General features: G+C 41.7%; 1 protein-coding gene across 3 annotated transcripts in view; it reads left to right on the top strand.

Annotated features, from left to right (window-relative positions):
* The first annotated feature begins 2,131 nt into the window (after positions 1 to 2,131).
* Positions 2,132 to 16,098, top strand: part of APTX (aprataxin) — a 33,149-nt gene continuing 19,182 nt past the window's right edge. For 2 of the 3 annotated variants that reach the window (XM_080820294.1, XM_080820293.1), the window contains exons 1-6: positions 2,132 to 2,187; positions 6,961 to 7,097; positions 8,644 to 8,690; positions 8,911 to 9,219; positions 9,856 to 9,915; positions 10,731 to 10,957. In XM_080820294.1, the coding sequence (XP_080676420.1) occupies positions 6,965 to 7,097; positions 8,644 to 8,690; positions 8,911 to 9,219; positions 9,856 to 9,915; positions 10,731 to 10,957 (776 nt within the window). In that variant the 5' untranslated portion in view covers positions 2,132 to 2,187; positions 6,961 to 6,964. The remainder of the gene's footprint in view (positions 2,188 to 6,960; positions 7,098 to 8,643; positions 8,691 to 8,910; positions 9,220 to 9,855; positions 9,916 to 10,730; positions 10,958 to 16,098) is intronic. The other variant, XM_080820295.1, reaches the window with a different exon arrangement.

Raw genomic sequence — 16,098 nt, 5'->3', positions numbered from 1 at the left:
AAATCAATTTTAAACAAAATGTGGTATATACATGCAATAGAGTGTTATTTAATCTTAAAATGAAAGTTTTTGACACATTACAGGTAATGAAATTGGAGGACATTATGCTAAATGAAATAAGCCAGTCACGGAAAGAAAACTACTACATGATTTCACTTATGTGCGGTATCTAGAGTGGTCAAACTCATGGAAACTGAAAGTAAATTGGTGGTTGTCAGGGGCTGGAGGAAGAGGAAATAGAAAATTAACACATAGTTTCAGTTTTGCACGATTAAACGTTCTGGAGATAGATATAGTACAATGTGGGTATACTTAACACTACTGAGCTGTATACTTAAAAATGGCTTATAAGTTTTATGTGTATTTTGTCACAATTAAATATAACTTGTTTTGAATTTGAAAAAGTAAAAAAAGCCCCCAAAGCCCTGAGCAGGCCAACAAAACACATTTATCATGATGTACAGTTTAAAGTCTTTGCCTTCCTAACTTGAATCTCTAACTTGATCATGCATCACGATAACCTGGTGGGCTTATTAAAACAGATTGCTGGGGCACCTGGGTGGCTCAGTTGGTTAAGCAACTGCCTTTGGCTCAGGTCATGATCCTGGAGTCTCAGGATTGAGTCCCACATCAGGCTCCCTGCTGGGCGGGGAGTCTGCTTCTCCCTCTGATCTCTTCCCTCTCATGGTCTCTCTCTCTCTCTCAAATAAATAAATAAAATCTTAAGAAGGGAAAACAACCAGATTGCTGGGCCACAACCAGCAAAGTTAGAAATTGCATTCATAATGAGTTCCTAGGTGTTGTGAGGCTGCTGCTACTGATCCAAGAATTGTATTTTGAGGGCCACATTAGATAATGGCACAAACAACTCTTTATTAATTTCTATGCATCTGTTTGTGATACATTTTTGGCTCTGGGGTATGTGAAACTCTGAAGTGTTTGTCATGCCTTCATGCCATGTGACCCTGTTTCTCTGGCCAGTAATATGCTATAGACAAAGGGCTAGACCTAGTAGGCTGGGCATGGAAACTCTGCCCAGTTTTGCACAATATATAGTAAATAATCCAAATAGAATAATCCAATCCAGTTTTGAATGCGAGACACACTAAAGCAGGTCAGGTCTTAGCAAAGGCTAAGAGAAGCTTAATTCTGAGGGAACTAACTGGTCAGGTGACCAGAGCCATCTCATTTTACCTTCAGTAGTGTGAATCACATTCCACCACCATGAGGGCTGTGGGGTCACTAACATGCTTCCTGTGCCCCCCTACTTCCTGGTGTGACCCTATTATAAACCTGCATCTGTCTCTTTTCTGTGTTTCCTGGAAGATTCTCTCACCCTATTTTGATAGCTCTGGTATCTCTATCATACCGTTAACTGCTTTTCTATGAAAGGAAACAATAATCCGTCTTGATCAAGAAATGTTGACTCCTTAAGGTTCGGTTTTTATTTAGTTTGAGAAAAATTATAAACTATGCCTTCACCCAAAGATAGGAATTTTTCTATCTGCCAAAATGCCTTCGAATAACTGCAATACATGACTCTTACGGAACATCCCGGAATGGCTATAAAAATTGGTAAACGCATCTCATCCCAGCAGCCTGCTGCTTCTCTCCTCCCTAACTGCTTGTCAGCCAGTTCGTTTAGTAAAGACAGCATTAAAACAACCTTATCAGGTTTCCTCACGGCAAGCCCCTCCAGACATTTCTCCCTAGAGAAAAGAGAAATTCTATTACAGTTTTGAAAGAGGGCAGGAAAACAATGCCACAGCAGGTATTTTCTACAGCGGAAAAGATGGCTTTAAAGGTAGCGAGCTCCTACTAACAAAGGGAGTGCTAAGGCACTGCACAGTTGCCTAGAAACGGCCACAGAGAGGATAGTTGCCTGAAGTCTCTCCGGATTCAGACACAGACGTGGTAGGGAAAAGGCTCTCGTAGGGAGAGAAGCAGTGCTCGTCCCCAATGGGATCGTTGCGGGAAACCGCAGTAGGACCTCGGCGCCAGAGGGACCAATCGGGGCCGACGCTTCCCGATCCCGGCATTGGGAGAGACCCTTTCAGCCAATCTTTGGACGGGTACTGGTGATGTCGCCAGTCGATCGCTGGCTTGCTCGTGAACGTCATCACGCAGCGCCGGAAGTGGTGAGGCTTCGAAGAGTAACCTGGGTTTGTCTGTGTCCGCCGTCTCGAGGTAAGGCAGTTCTCGGCCTACCTCCTCTGCTGGCCGGGTGGAAAGCCGTTTGTAGGCCCTGGAGCTGGGCCGTTACTGTCCTTGAATGATGTTCCTTGAATGAGGCTTTTATGGCTTTTTTTCCGGTCTGGCTTTACAGTCCTTGGGCTCCAGGCGTCTGACTTTGCTCAAGCTCCCGTGGGCCGTTTTTCGGAGGCCCTTTCGTTTTTCGGAGGCCCTCTCGTTGGTCGCCGTCCCACCTCACGTTCGTTCACGTGCCCCTCACTCCTCCTCCCCCCAGCTTGGTCACAACGCAAGCAGAAAAAAGATGAGAGAGAGACCTGAGTTTTCTGTATGGATGGGTAGTGATGCAAGCTGTTTACAAGGAGATTATAATTTCATTTGGAGAGTAGAATTACATCCACATTTAATTCTCAGGGAACTGTGAAGATAAATTGACCACACCCTATGGCAAGATATAGAGAAGACAAGATAGTTCAGTGAAGGCCTCCCTGGAGGAGGTGGGACTTGGAAATTGAGAAGGATTTGGGATTCTAGGAAGGGGGAAAGGGTATAATACAATGCCCTTATATTAAGAATGACTTGGGAGACATGCCTCAGTACATCATAGCTGAGGGATGTATTTGTGCATAGAAATAAAGGTATGTGAGTCTGGGGGAAGGGAAGGGTGGGCTAGTTCTATGAAAGGAAGTAGGAGGTGACATAAATAACCTTTGTGGGGTTAGAGTATGAGGGTCTTCACCTCAAGCCTGAGGAATTTGGGACTTATCAGGCTGAGCAAATTTCTGGGGCTGGGTTGGATATCATGGTAGCCATCAGCCACATGTAGTTATTTAAATGTAGGTTTAAAAAAAATCTAAGAACTTTAGTTCCTCTGTTGACCTGGCTACATTTCGGGTGCTTGATAGTCACTTGGTAGCTACGTTATTAAACAATGCAGGTTTACAACACTTCTATCATTGCAAAAAGTTCTACTGGACAGCACAGTTCCATGTTAATCAAATGGCTGGGCTTGTTTGGCTTACCAGTTCACTTTGGTTCCTTAAGATACAACCAGAATTTTTTCCTGACCAATCCCTGGAACTCCGGAATGAAAAGTAGGGAGTTGGAAAACAGAGAATTAGGATTTATCCTCATAGATGTGAGGATGGGATTGCCCAAAGAGAGGAGCAAAGGACCACATGGAAGAGGAGCCAAAGCAGGGGAAAGAGAAGGAAGGGACAAGAACCTGAATAGGATTATTGTTTGGTGATCTACTTGCAAATATATATTATTCTTGCATGCCATATATTAAGTTCTGGAGATACATTGGTAAGCAAAAAAATGGGCTTGACGTCTGTCATAGTACTTGCAGTTTATGGAGTTTTATTGGATGGACTATTTTAAAGATTCAGGAGCACCTATCATTATGTACTCCCCATATTCTAAAATGCTTCATTCCTAGAAATTGGAACTGGAGGCTAAAATGGGCCAAAATGTTGCTTAAGGTTAGTTGTGTAAGCATTGTGCAGTCACTTCTTTAGCTTCTCAAGAAGTGGTAATTGGGAACATCATAACTTGAGAACTTTGGTGGGAATGAGTGTGTGTATAGGGCAGGAGGAGTAGTTCCTATTATCCTGTAACAGCCAGCCGTGCTCTCAGCTGCCCATCAGATTCCTTCCTGTCCCTGCTCTTAAACTGTGCTCTCTCATTTCTTTTGTTATTACTGTGAGTAGTCAGTCACCATGACTTATTTCCCAAAGCCTGATGAAGATATACTTCACTTCTCAGCCCATTACTTGCTCATTCATCAGTTTCCAGCAAATGCAGACAGATGCCCCTCTGAACATATAGCGTTTAAAAGTGGGACTTGCCTGTAGTATCATCATCATTTGAGGCTCCGGGTTTAAGATTTTAGGTTCACAGCTGACTTTTGATGCTTCTTGTATCCACTCCTTCACAAAGACCTGCTGAACTTTTGGACCTCACTGTGGTCATTATGTTGACAGCCTTGTGACTCTGACTCTAGACTTTTCCACTCCAGTCTGCCTACGCACAGCTGTTGTTTCACTTCAGTAGGCAGCTCAGTAATTTGGCAGTTGTCTCCTTGTTGATAATGTTAAGTTGAACCTTTTCAGCCTTGTGTTTCAATACCTCTGCCATTTTTTGGTGATTCTCTGGGGCAGCTCCTCTGGGTCAACCAACAAGGTCTGCTTTCTACCCCTCACCCATGGCTTATTGCTGAAATCTGTGTTTTCACTTGTGCTTTTTTTTTTTTTTTAAGTTTTATTCATTTAAGTAATCTCCACACCCAACTTGGGGCATGAACTCATGAACCAGAGATCAAGAGTCACATGCTCTTCCGACTGAGCCAGCCAGGTGTCCCTGGTGCTTGTGCTTTTAAAAATGGAATGTCCCCTCCCACTTATTTTCTTATCAGTCCTCTCCGCCTTTTCAGTTGGGTGGTTTCCAAACCCTTTGCTGACTGATAGAATTTTCTGTAGCTTTGCACCTCCTCAGCACTCATTTGCTCACTCTCCTTTGCATTATCCTTTCTTTGCAGATGGTAATGAAATTCTGATTTTTTAAAAATCTTGTTCCTTTTTTCTTCCCTTTGGACACAAAGCTTGTCCAGAGGCCCGATAAGTGCTGCCTTGCCTACAGAGCACATTTCTCAAAGAGAGGGTATTAGAGGCTTGAGCAATGTTTCTGGAGGCATCCCAAAGATCCTAGTCCTGTCCCTGCCCATAATTCCCTGCTTTCCCTCTCTGGGTGATCTCATGCTCTCTCTTTGCCTCACCTTCTCTGACATGTTGATGCCTCTCAAATATATACATTCAGCCTATTCCTCTCCCTGAGCCTTCTGCCCATGCATCCTACTTTGACTTGTGTATCTTAATCTAATTGTGTTTCAATCAGAAATCATCTCTTCTTCATCTGCCACTTATTTTTTTTTATTTTTTTAAAGATTTTTATTTATTTATTTGACAGACAGAGATCACAAGTAGGCAGAGAGACAGAGAGAGGAGGAAGCAGGCTCCCTGCTGAGCAGAGAGCCCGATGTGGGGCTCGATCCCAGGACACTGGGATCAGGACCCAAGCCGAAGGCAGAGACTTTAACCCACTGAGCCACCCAGGCGACCCTTCACCTGCCATTTAACTTCAAATTATGTTTTCTTGTGTATTTCTCATTATGGTTAATGGCTATTTCCAAATTAGAAGTCTTGGTTTATTTCCGCCTTTGCTCCTTTGTCATTCTCCAAATATAGTCGGTAATTAAGTCTACCGTCAGTTTCTTCTTCTTCCTCTCCATTCCCTTTGCCCTGCCTTTGTTAGGTCTCATCTCTCTCCCAAATTTCTTGTCTCTTTCCCTTCTACTGATACCCTATGTGGCCATGAAGGTTGTTTTCTTTCTTTCTTTCAGGACTTATTTATTTTAGATAGAGAATGCTCACACGCACATGCAGAGCGGTTGGTGAGCAGGATGGGTGGAATCTTTAAGGGGTGGGATCTTTTTTTTTTTTTTTAAGATTTTATTTGTTTATTTGACAGAGAGAGATCACAAGTAGACAGAGAGGGAGGCAGAGAGAGGGGGGGAAGCAGGCTTCCTGCTGAGCAGAGAGCCTGATGCAGGGCTCGATCCCAGGACCCTGAGATCATAACCTGAGCCAAAGGAAGAGGCTTAACCCACTGAGCCACCCAGGCACCCCTTAAGGGGTGGAGTCTTAAGCAGATGCCTCACTGAGCACAGACCCCAAAACAGTGCTCCATTTTTGGCCCTGAGATTGTGACCTGAGCTGAAATCCAGAGTTGATGCTTGACCAACTGAGCCACCCAGGTGCCCCTAAAGGTGGTTTTCAAAAGAAAATCGGTTCCTTCACTATCGTACAGGTTTGTATTGCACAGAGGGGCCACATTCACACTTTAGACATTGTAGGTTTATATATTTTTTATGACAGTCTTCTGGTAGATGGCAGTAAAATTGTTATTCTAATACTGGTATGTTACAATGATTAAGGAGGAAAACCTGATACACATAAAGATGCCTGTGGACTGAAGAACATCCTCTATTCCTATGACTTTAATTTTCTGCCAGCAAACTCTTTCTCATGCTTTAAAACTCAGCATAAATATCCCCACCTATTAAGCTTTTTTTGATATTCCTTACAAGAGTCAGTTATTCCTTTCCCTGAGCTAATGCCATATTTAATTAATCCTTTTTATGGTGCTTATCACATGTTGTAATAATTGATATATGAGTCTATCTGTCCCACTAAACTCCAGGTCCCTCAAGGATAGGAACATTGTTTAATTATTCTTTTATCCTCAGCATGTAGGCTAATGGTCAGCACATAGAGTATATCAATAAACATAAATATTTGATTACTGGGACGCCTGGGTGGCTCAGTTGGTTGGGTGTCTGCCTTCGGCTCAGGTCATGATCCCAGGGTCCTGGGATCGAGCTCCACATCAGGCTCCTTGCTCAGTGGGGAGCCTGCTTCTCCCTCTGCCTGTGCGCTTTCTCTCTCTCACTGACAAATAAATAAAATCTTTAAAAAATTTTTTGATTGCTTAGCGTGATTTAGGCACAGAGGTAAATATATACATTATCTTATTTAATTCTCATAAGAGCCTCATGAGTCCTGTCATCGTCATGTTCTACAGGTGAGAAAATTGAGACCTAGGTGAAGTCACTGGTAGATGGCGTGTGTGGTAGTGCTGGAGTATGGTTCTGGAGGACTTGTGCTCATTTTTCCAGTGATTCTCTTATGTTTTTTTTTTTTTTTCTCTCAGAGTAATGATGCGGGTGTGCTGGTTGGTGAGACAGGATAACCGGCACCAGCGAATCAAACTTCCACATTTGGAAGCAGTCATGGTTGGGCGTGGTCCAGAGACCAAGATCATTGACAAGAAATGTTCTCGACAACAAGGTAATTGGTCATAGCAATGTGCAGATTACTGTGTTTTGTTCCTCAGGATAATGATAACCAAAGATGCACATTTCTTGGATGCTATTGGTAGGAGCTTTTTGTCTGCCTTAAACAAAACTCAGAAACCATGCTCTATTAGCTAACACCAGGGGCTCATTCACCCCTGATTCTCCCCCCGGAAGTGGTTAATATTCAGTGTTGGGAATAGGCATGTTCCGTCCTGTTACTATGGAGTGGTGGACATGAATCCTGTACCCTGCTTTGCCCAGGAAGATTCCTCTCACTGGGCAATGAGACAGTTGAATTCTGGGACCTCCAGCCTGAAACCATGTCTGAGAAGTGATGGGGTAGTTCCATCATTTACATGATGGCTCACACAGAGGGGGTTATCTTTTTAAGACTTTGGCATCTAGCTCTTGAATTTGCCTTTCCTGGGATTTGATGAAATGAAGGTCCTTAGGAAAAAGCCTTACCACGTACCTCATTTTTCACGTGTAAACTCTGGACATGATCACTGCTTCCAGGCCCCCACATGTGTGTTCCCCATAGCAGGGTTTCTCAGTGCTTGGAGTCTGTAGTACTGATTGTGGTTTTTCCCACATGAGTTAATCTGAATGGGGGGAAAAAGCCATACTTCAGCTGTCTAGGTCCAAGATGCAGAAGCAGACACTGCTTTTCACTCTCTGTCCCCTTTTCACAACAGCAACTGTAAGGACTTGTATGTCAGCCTGTCTTCTGCCTGTCCTTCCCAGATAGCAGCTGTGTTGTCTGTGCACCCTGTCTCCCCCTAGAAATTTTGTTCACTTCTCTGAACACAAGTGTTTAATGTTATTTCTTCCCATATATGCTCAGACTTTTCTGTTCCTGCAGTCCTCTTTCTAGAATAATCAGTGTGCTTACTAAGGCCAGCTGTACTTCTCTTTTCCAGGAATATATCCTTTGGCTTTCTCTATTGAAGGCATCTTATAGTTATATTAAATAGTGGAAGCCTGATGTAATCATGAACCAAGAATCTGTGAGAGAATTGGGTCCCTTCTCTGACTGTAGAGTTTGTTATCCTGAGTGGGTTAAGGGTGCTGGAATAGCAAGACTTGTGAGGATTCTGTGAAGCTGCTTCATAGGGATATTAGCAAGAGCTTAGGGAGTATGTGTGCTGTTGGACATTTTATGGAAGGATTTGGAGCCCAGCCACCTGTATAATAGGCAATTTTGCTCATAGGCCTTTGAGGAAACCCCAGTCAAGCTGCCTCCTGGAGTGATCCTTCATGATCCTGTAGGGAGAATAGGAGCAAGTGCTTGGTTCTTTGTGGCATTTAGGTTTAACTTTTTTTTTTTTTTTAATTTATTTATTTGACAGATAGAGATCACAAATAAGGAGAGAGGCAGGCAGAGAGAGAGGAAGGGAAGCAGGCTCCCCGCTGAGCAGAGAGCCCCATGTGGGGCTCGATCCCAGGACCCTGGGACCACGACCCGAGCCGAAGGCAGAGGCTTTAACTCACTGAGCCACCCAGGCGCCCCGGTTTAACTTTTTTAATATCTCTTTCAGTACAGTTGAAAGCAGAGTGTAACAAAGGATACGTCAAGGTAAAGCAGGTATGTGTGTTTATAATTTGGATTTCCATTTTATACTTGATGATTTTCTTATGCTGTTGATTTTAGAGTGTTTGTGCCAGCCAATAAAAGCTTCTCTGTCATGTGTGGAAGTGAGCATTAAGCATGGTGCCTGGCATGCTGTAAGTGGTTAACTTAGCAGTGGCTATGCCGCTAGTGGTATTATTGCTATCATTGTGATTATTTTCTGATTATTCTATAGGTAGGGGTCAATCCCACCAGCATTGACTCAGTCATAATTGGGAAGGACCAGGAGGTAAAGCTGCAGCCTGGCCAGGTTCTCCACATGGTGAATGAACTTTATCCATATGTCATAGAGTTTGAGGAAGAGGCAGAGAGCCCTCGCCTGGAAACACACAGGAAGAGAAAGAGGTCAGGCAGCAGTGATTCTGATTCTATAGAACGAGATGCTGCCCGGGAGGCTGAGTCCTTTACAGGAATGGAACCTGGGAGTGACCCTAGCCAATCTGCTCTGCCCTCAAAAAAGGGGAAAGATGTATCTACCAAAAAGGTGAGGGCCGTGTGCTTGATGGATGATGTGGAGATTAAATGAGATGTGATGACTGCCTGATTGTTTTGTACACTGTAAAGCCCAGGTATGCATAAGGGGTTATTAACTATGACAAGGCTTATTAACCATGATGAAAGAGTCACTTGTTTGTGTCACCAATCACTTGAGTGAAGGTCCCTTTGTGTACTTTACTGTTGAATTCCTGAGGTAAGCCACTTGAAGGTAGGGAGATAATGGCGGTGTAGTTACCACTGAACTGCTGAAATGGGTCAGTCATATGTTTATCTGTAGAAGGTTAGCATTGGAACACTGTTCATAGATCATGTGATTCACATCCTGATGTCAAAGTGGAAGTGTAGTTAGGCTGTAGGTGGAGTGGGAGAGGGCAAAGAAGATGCAGTTGACACTCTGGCATCTCCAGCCTTTGTCTAGACACACAGCTGTAAATCCTGTATAGGAAGAAAATGGAGCTGGCTTAGATTATAAAGGCAAATGATTGAGTAAAGGGGATATAGCTTAATTCTTAAAAACTAATCTCATTACTAAGTTCGGTCGGGCTTTGTTGATGTACAATTTTAACTAATGCTGAATATAACTATTGACATTTGCAATTTATATTGCCCCTTTTTGTTTCAGGAATCATTGGGCCACTGGAGTCAAGGCTTGAAAATTTCTATGCAGGATCCCAAAATGCAGGTCAGAAAAACATTTTGGCATTGAAATACACTTAATGTTTTAAGTGGCTAATCCACAGAGGTCATAACTACAAATGAGAGCAAAAGAGATCAGTCCTTCTGAATGAGATTCGTTTTATTGGGTTATTTTCTGAGAACAAGTGGTTTTTCCCATTATTAGTAAGTTAGCAACTGGATTCTTTGAAGAGAAGCTAAGTTCTTCAAATGAATATCCCCTCTTCTTTGTTCCTCCTAAACTTCTGGGTGCTATTAAGGGAAGTTGTGTTAACCTTAGTAGGGTTTCTTTCAAGGGAGTGTCAGGTAATATATTGTGACTGTAGTTGCTGGGCTGCCCTGGGATTAATAGTCAGGCATCATCCTGGGAGGGGTCTTTGAGTTCTTCTTAAATTACATCCTGGGTGACAAGGAGCCAGATCTGATAGGGCTTCTTGGAACACATGACGTGACAAATGGTCTACTGGGTTAGAGTGGAGAAGGGTGCATTTGAATTAATGCTTGCAAGGATATTACATCAGATCCTTAGGAACTGTTTTGTACTGTGCATTTTCTGTGTATTCTTTGTAGTGTGGTGATTAAAAACACACACTCTGGAGTCAACTAGACCTGGTTTATAATCGTAGACTTCCCATGTTGTTAGCTATGTGACTTTGCAAGACACTCATCCAAGTGTCAGCTCTCATCTGACAAAACTGTGATATGGAAACCTTTTACGTAAGACTGTGTTGGGAATTAAGTGAGTTAGTGAATATGACAGCACCTGGCATGTAGAAGATGTGTGGTAGATGTCTATTTCCTTCTCTTATGCTCCTCTTCTAGGTTTACAAAGATGAGCAGGTGGTGGTGATTAAGGATAAATATCCCAAGGCTCGTCACCACTGGCTGGTCTTACCATGGGCTTCCATTTCCAGTCTGAAGGTTGTGACCAGGGAACACCTTGAGCTCCTCAAGCACATGCACACTGTGGGGGAAAAGATGATCACAGATTTTGCTGGGTCCAGCAAACTCCGCTTCCGATTGGGTTACCATGCCATTCCCAGCATGAGGTAAGTGTTGTGGGTAGTGCTAGCACATTCTTGTTCTGTCTGGGCAGATAGATGGATTCAGCCTGATAGTCCTGTGCTGATATATCAGCCTGTGCTGATAGTTCTGAGGCCCAGGGAATTAGGGTGGGATGTTTCCAAGGAAGGTGGGCTGAAACTTCCATCCTTCTGCCTGACTTGCCTGTAATTTTTCGTGTCTCTGACTTTCATTAGATTTTTCAGAAGCATCTATAAACCCCTAAACGATTAAGGACCATTGCTTTGAAGGAGACAAACATCACTGGCTTTTGTCTTGACAGCTCAGTAGACCTAGGGTTTAAAATAAAATGAGAGAAAAATATAGAGCCTGTTTGCCTTTGGCTCATACCCAGAAGGACTCAGAAAGGAATAACTGAGTCTTTTTAAAGAATGCAAGCAAGGCAGATCTCCATAGCTCTTTAGAGCTAAGCAACAAGATAAGCAGACTAATTGGATTTTGGAGTTTTTATCTTGTATTTGTTCGTTTGTTTTTTTGGTGATAAAATATACCTAACAGAATTTACCATTTTAACCATTTTTAAGTATACAATTCATTGGCATTAAGTACATTTACATTGTTGTGCAACCATCACCATCATTTGCTTCTCGAACCTTTTTCATCTTCCCAAACTACATCCCATTCCCCTACAGTCTCTGGCAATTACCATTCTACTTTCTGTTTCAATAAATTTGACTACTTTAGGTGCTTCATGTAGGTGGAATCATACAGTGTCTGTCTTTTCGTGACTAGTTTATTTCATTTATGATAACGTTTTCAAGGTTCATCTCTGTTATAGCATGTGTCAAATTTTCTTTTGGTTATTTTTTTTTAAGTGTCCAACATTCTTCACATTTTATTCAGGTGATTATGACTTATGTGATGGACCACTTTAACCAAATGAATTTTTTGTGCCACATTTTTTCCCCATCAGTACTCTTTTTTTTAAATTGAGGCATAACTTATATACAACAAATTCACAAGATTTATAGTTTGGTTAGTTTTGACAAACATATATACCATCGTAACATCACTGTGATAAAAATACAGAACATTTCTGTCATATCCCAAGTTCCCTTGCACTTCTTTTCAATTAATCCTTCCCTCAACGCTCAAGCGTTGTTCTGATTTCTTTGTGCATAGGTTAGTTTTGCCTATTCTAGAACTTTATATAAGTGGAATCATACAGTGTATACTTTTCTTCTATCAGAACTTTTTGAGCATTATGATTTTGAGATTCATGTATGTTGTTGTGTATGTCGTGCACATCCTTCATTTTTTTGGTCTTCAGTAAATTCCTAGAAATGAAGTTGCTGGGTCACAGGGTTGATGTATGTTGGGCCTCATTTTAAAAAATGCAGTTGATCCTTGAACAACATAGGATTGAATTGTGCAGTCCACCTATATGCACGTTTTTTGATACAGTAAAATGCTGTAAATGTATTTTCTTTTCATTGTGACTTTCTTAACGTTTTCTTTTCATTGCCTTACTTTTTGTAAGATTTCAGTATATAATATACGTAGCATGCAAAATATGTGTTAATGGGCTGTTCATGTTATTGGTGAGGCTTCTGGTCAACAGTAGGATATTAGTAGTTTTGGGGGAGCCAAAAATTATATTTTGGGATTTTTGATCGTGTGGGGGGTCAGTTAAGGATCAACTGTATATAATTTTTTATTGTTAAAGCCTTATTCAGGGACGCCTGGGTGGCTCAGTTGGTTGAGCAGCTGCCTTCGGCTCAGGTCATGATCCCAGCGTCCTGGGATCGAGTCCCACATCGGGCTCCTTGCTCGGCAGGAAGCCTGCTTCTCCCTCTGCCTCTGTCTGCCAGTGCTCGCTCTCGTGCTCTCTCTCTCTCTCTCTCTCTGACAAATAAATAAATAAAATCTTTAAAAAAAAAAAAAAAAGCCTTATTCAGAAATTTAGGGCAAAAGTCACCCATAATCATAATACTATTTCTCCAGTGCTGCACAGCCCATGGCTAAAAGAGATCTTTGACTATAGAGTGCTTTTCACATGGTAATCTTGGTGTCCATACTTTTTTTTATGTAATAAATACTGTTGTTCCAAGAATGTTAAAAAGAGCTGTGGCAACTGTGGGTGGGAAGCAAAATGAGCAGTATGTTGCCATTTTACATATTCTTTTATGATCACTATTTATAATTTTGAATAAACACCATGGAAAGGAAAAGGTAACATATTTTTTTCTTGTAAAAGTAATATATTTTCCATTTAGAAAATATAAAAAAAGTGAAGCAGAACAGAGATCTTCCATAATATCACCACTAATTAAACTCTAGATCTTATTTGAATTTTACCTTTTTTATTTTTTAATATTTATGTTTTTCTGCTCCAGGATCTAATCCAGGATCCTGCATTGGATTTATTTGTTGTCCCTCCTTAGTGTCCCCTAACTTGTGACACTTCTTCCTCCATTCCTAGTTTTTATGACCTTGACACTTTTGATGATTACTGGTTGGTTTTATAGGATATCTCTCATTTTGGGTTTATCTGATATTTTTTCTTGATTAGATTGAGGTTATGCCTTTTTTTTTTAATTCCCAAAATACCACAGAGGTGATGTTGCTTTCTTCTCAGTATATCATATCAAGGAGTAGGTGATGTTGAGATGGCTTATTACTCATATTAACCTTGATCACTTTGTTATGGTGATGTCTGCCACATTTCTCTCCTCAAAATTACTATTTTTCTCTTTGTTATTGATGAATGTCTTGGATAGTTAGGGACTATGCTAGTATCTTGTTTCTCCCCAAACTTTTGCCCAGTGATTTTAGCATTTATTGGAAAGTCTTGCCTGCAAGAGTTATTACTATGGTGTTTACCTACTGGTGATTTTATGTTTCCCTCATTTTCTTTAATTTATTAATTAGAATTCTTCTGTATGGAAGAGTTGTCCCTTTCACCCAGTATGTATTTATTCAGCTATTTGTCAGTGTGGACTCATGGATATTTATTTTATTCTATAGGGTTTTTTTTTTTAAGATTTTATTTATTTATTTGACAGAGATCACAAGTAGGCAGAGAGGCAGGCAGAGAGACGAGGGGAAGCAGGCTCCCTGCTGAGCAGAGAGTCCGATGTGGGGCTCGATCCCAGGACCCTGAGATCATGACCTGAGCCGAAGGCAGAGGCTTTAACCCACTGAGCCACCCAGGCACCCATATTCTATAGGTTTTAATTTAGCCTATCATTATTCATTTTGTTGCTCAAATTGTTCTAGCTTTAGTCCTTGGAAGCTTCTTTAGGTTGGGTCCTGAATCATTTGACAGGGCCCCAACATTTTTTGAGCACTTCTTTATTTTCTGGAACAAGATGTTTCAGGCTCATCCTGTATTTTTCCTGTTCTAGCCCTGGAATGAAACTTTTATTTTATTTAGTTCCTTTTATTGGAGATATTTATAAACCAAGACTTGGATACTAGGTTTCTATATTGAGAGAAGTTGGTTGATCCCAGAGTATTTTTGCTCCTAGGTCCTTTCGGCGGATAGGGCCAGGAAGTACATGCATGAATCCTAATCCACAGAGATACACACACCTCCCTGTTTCTTTAACCACTTGTGTATGTGTATGGAAAACCACATATTTATACTGATATCTCTGACTCCAGTTCAATTCTGCAAGTTTCATTCTTGTCTCCCCCTTTCCTTTATTTTAGTTTCTTTCTCCAAGGATGAAAAATCTGGCTCTCATTAGCTCTAATAAATTCACTTTCCTGTTTGGTCTTAGCATACACATAAAATAGTTACAGAATTGCTAACTGTTAACCCTGTGAGAAAGACATTTACTCACAGTATTTCTATATAGTTCTTTCCATCTTTATGATATCCAGACTAGTTTTCCAAAGTTCATTTCCCTAGTTATTTTCTTCCTAACCCCCTTCAGTGTGGTTGCCTTATTCGTTTGTAATACTGTTAGGTTTATTGTTTGTTACTGCCTTTATTCCATTTTGGATTCCTGGATGTATTGGTTGGTTTTGATTATTTATTGGGAGAATAGAACAGAATGATTCTAAGAGTTAAATTCATGCAAAAAGGCATCCTACGGGTTTAACAAGTACAAAAGAGAACTCTTGGTTTTCTCCCCAAACCTGCTTTCCTTTCAGTTTCGGCATCTCTGTAAGTGGCACCTCCCCCAAACCACATCCAATCCATTAGGAAGTCCTGTTGGTTCCACTGCAAACTATATTCCAGACACTACAGCTCTAATCTAAGACGTGATTATTTCTGTAGTAGTTTCCTAACTCATCTCTGTGTCCATTGTTACCCTCTTTATAGTTCTTTCCCTGCAGGGCAGCCAGAATGATCTTTTAAAAGTGCAAATCAGGGACAATGTAAGCAGAATACACTGTAGACCTCTTGTCAGCCTGTAAGATTCTTTTTTTTTTCTTAAACGATTTATTTATTTATTTATTTATTTGACAGACAGAGATCACAAGTAGGCAGAGAAGCAGGCAGAGAGAGAGGGGGAAGCAGGCTCCCCGCCAAGCAGAGAGCCCGATGCGGGGCTCCATCCCAGGACCCTGAGGTCATGACCTGAGCGGAAGGTAGAGGCTTAATTCACTGAGCCACTCAGGCGCCCCAGCCTGTAAGATTCTTTATGTTCTGACTCCTACCTAGTCTCTGTTTCTCGGCTGGAACCATTCCAGCCTTACCTATCTCCTTTCTGTTCCTTAGTTGCAGCAAGTTCTTTTTTATCTTAGAGTCTTTGCACTTGGCTCCCCAAAACATTCTTTCTCCAGATCTTTGCTTGCCTGACTGCTTACTCAGCTTGAATCACTGCCTGGAGTGGCCTTCCCCAAACACTATAGCTAAAGAGGTAACCCCTGAGCATTCTGTGTCCCATTTCCCTGGTTTATGTTTTTCCTTAACAGTGTTAATGATTGGGGTGCCTGGGTGGCTCAGTGGGTTAAAGCCTCTGCCTTCGGCTCGGGTCATGATCTCAGGGTCCTGGGATCGAGCCCTGCATCAGGCTCTCTGCTCAGCGGGAAAGACTGCTTCCCCCCTCTGTCTCTGCCTGCCTCTCTGCCTACTTGTGATCTCTCTCTCTCTCTGTCAAATAAATAAATAAAATCTTAAAAAAAAACCCACCCAAAAAACCAATGTTAATGA

The sequence above is a fragment of the Martes martes genome, assembly GCF_963455335.1.
Source record: "Martes martes genome assembly, chromosome: 12".
In the NCBI taxonomy this organism is placed as follows: domain Eukaryota; kingdom Metazoa; phylum Chordata; class Mammalia; order Carnivora; family Mustelidae; genus Martes; species Martes martes.
Note: the sequence above shows the minus strand (reverse complement) of the source record. Positions and strands in the feature narration are given on the sequence as shown.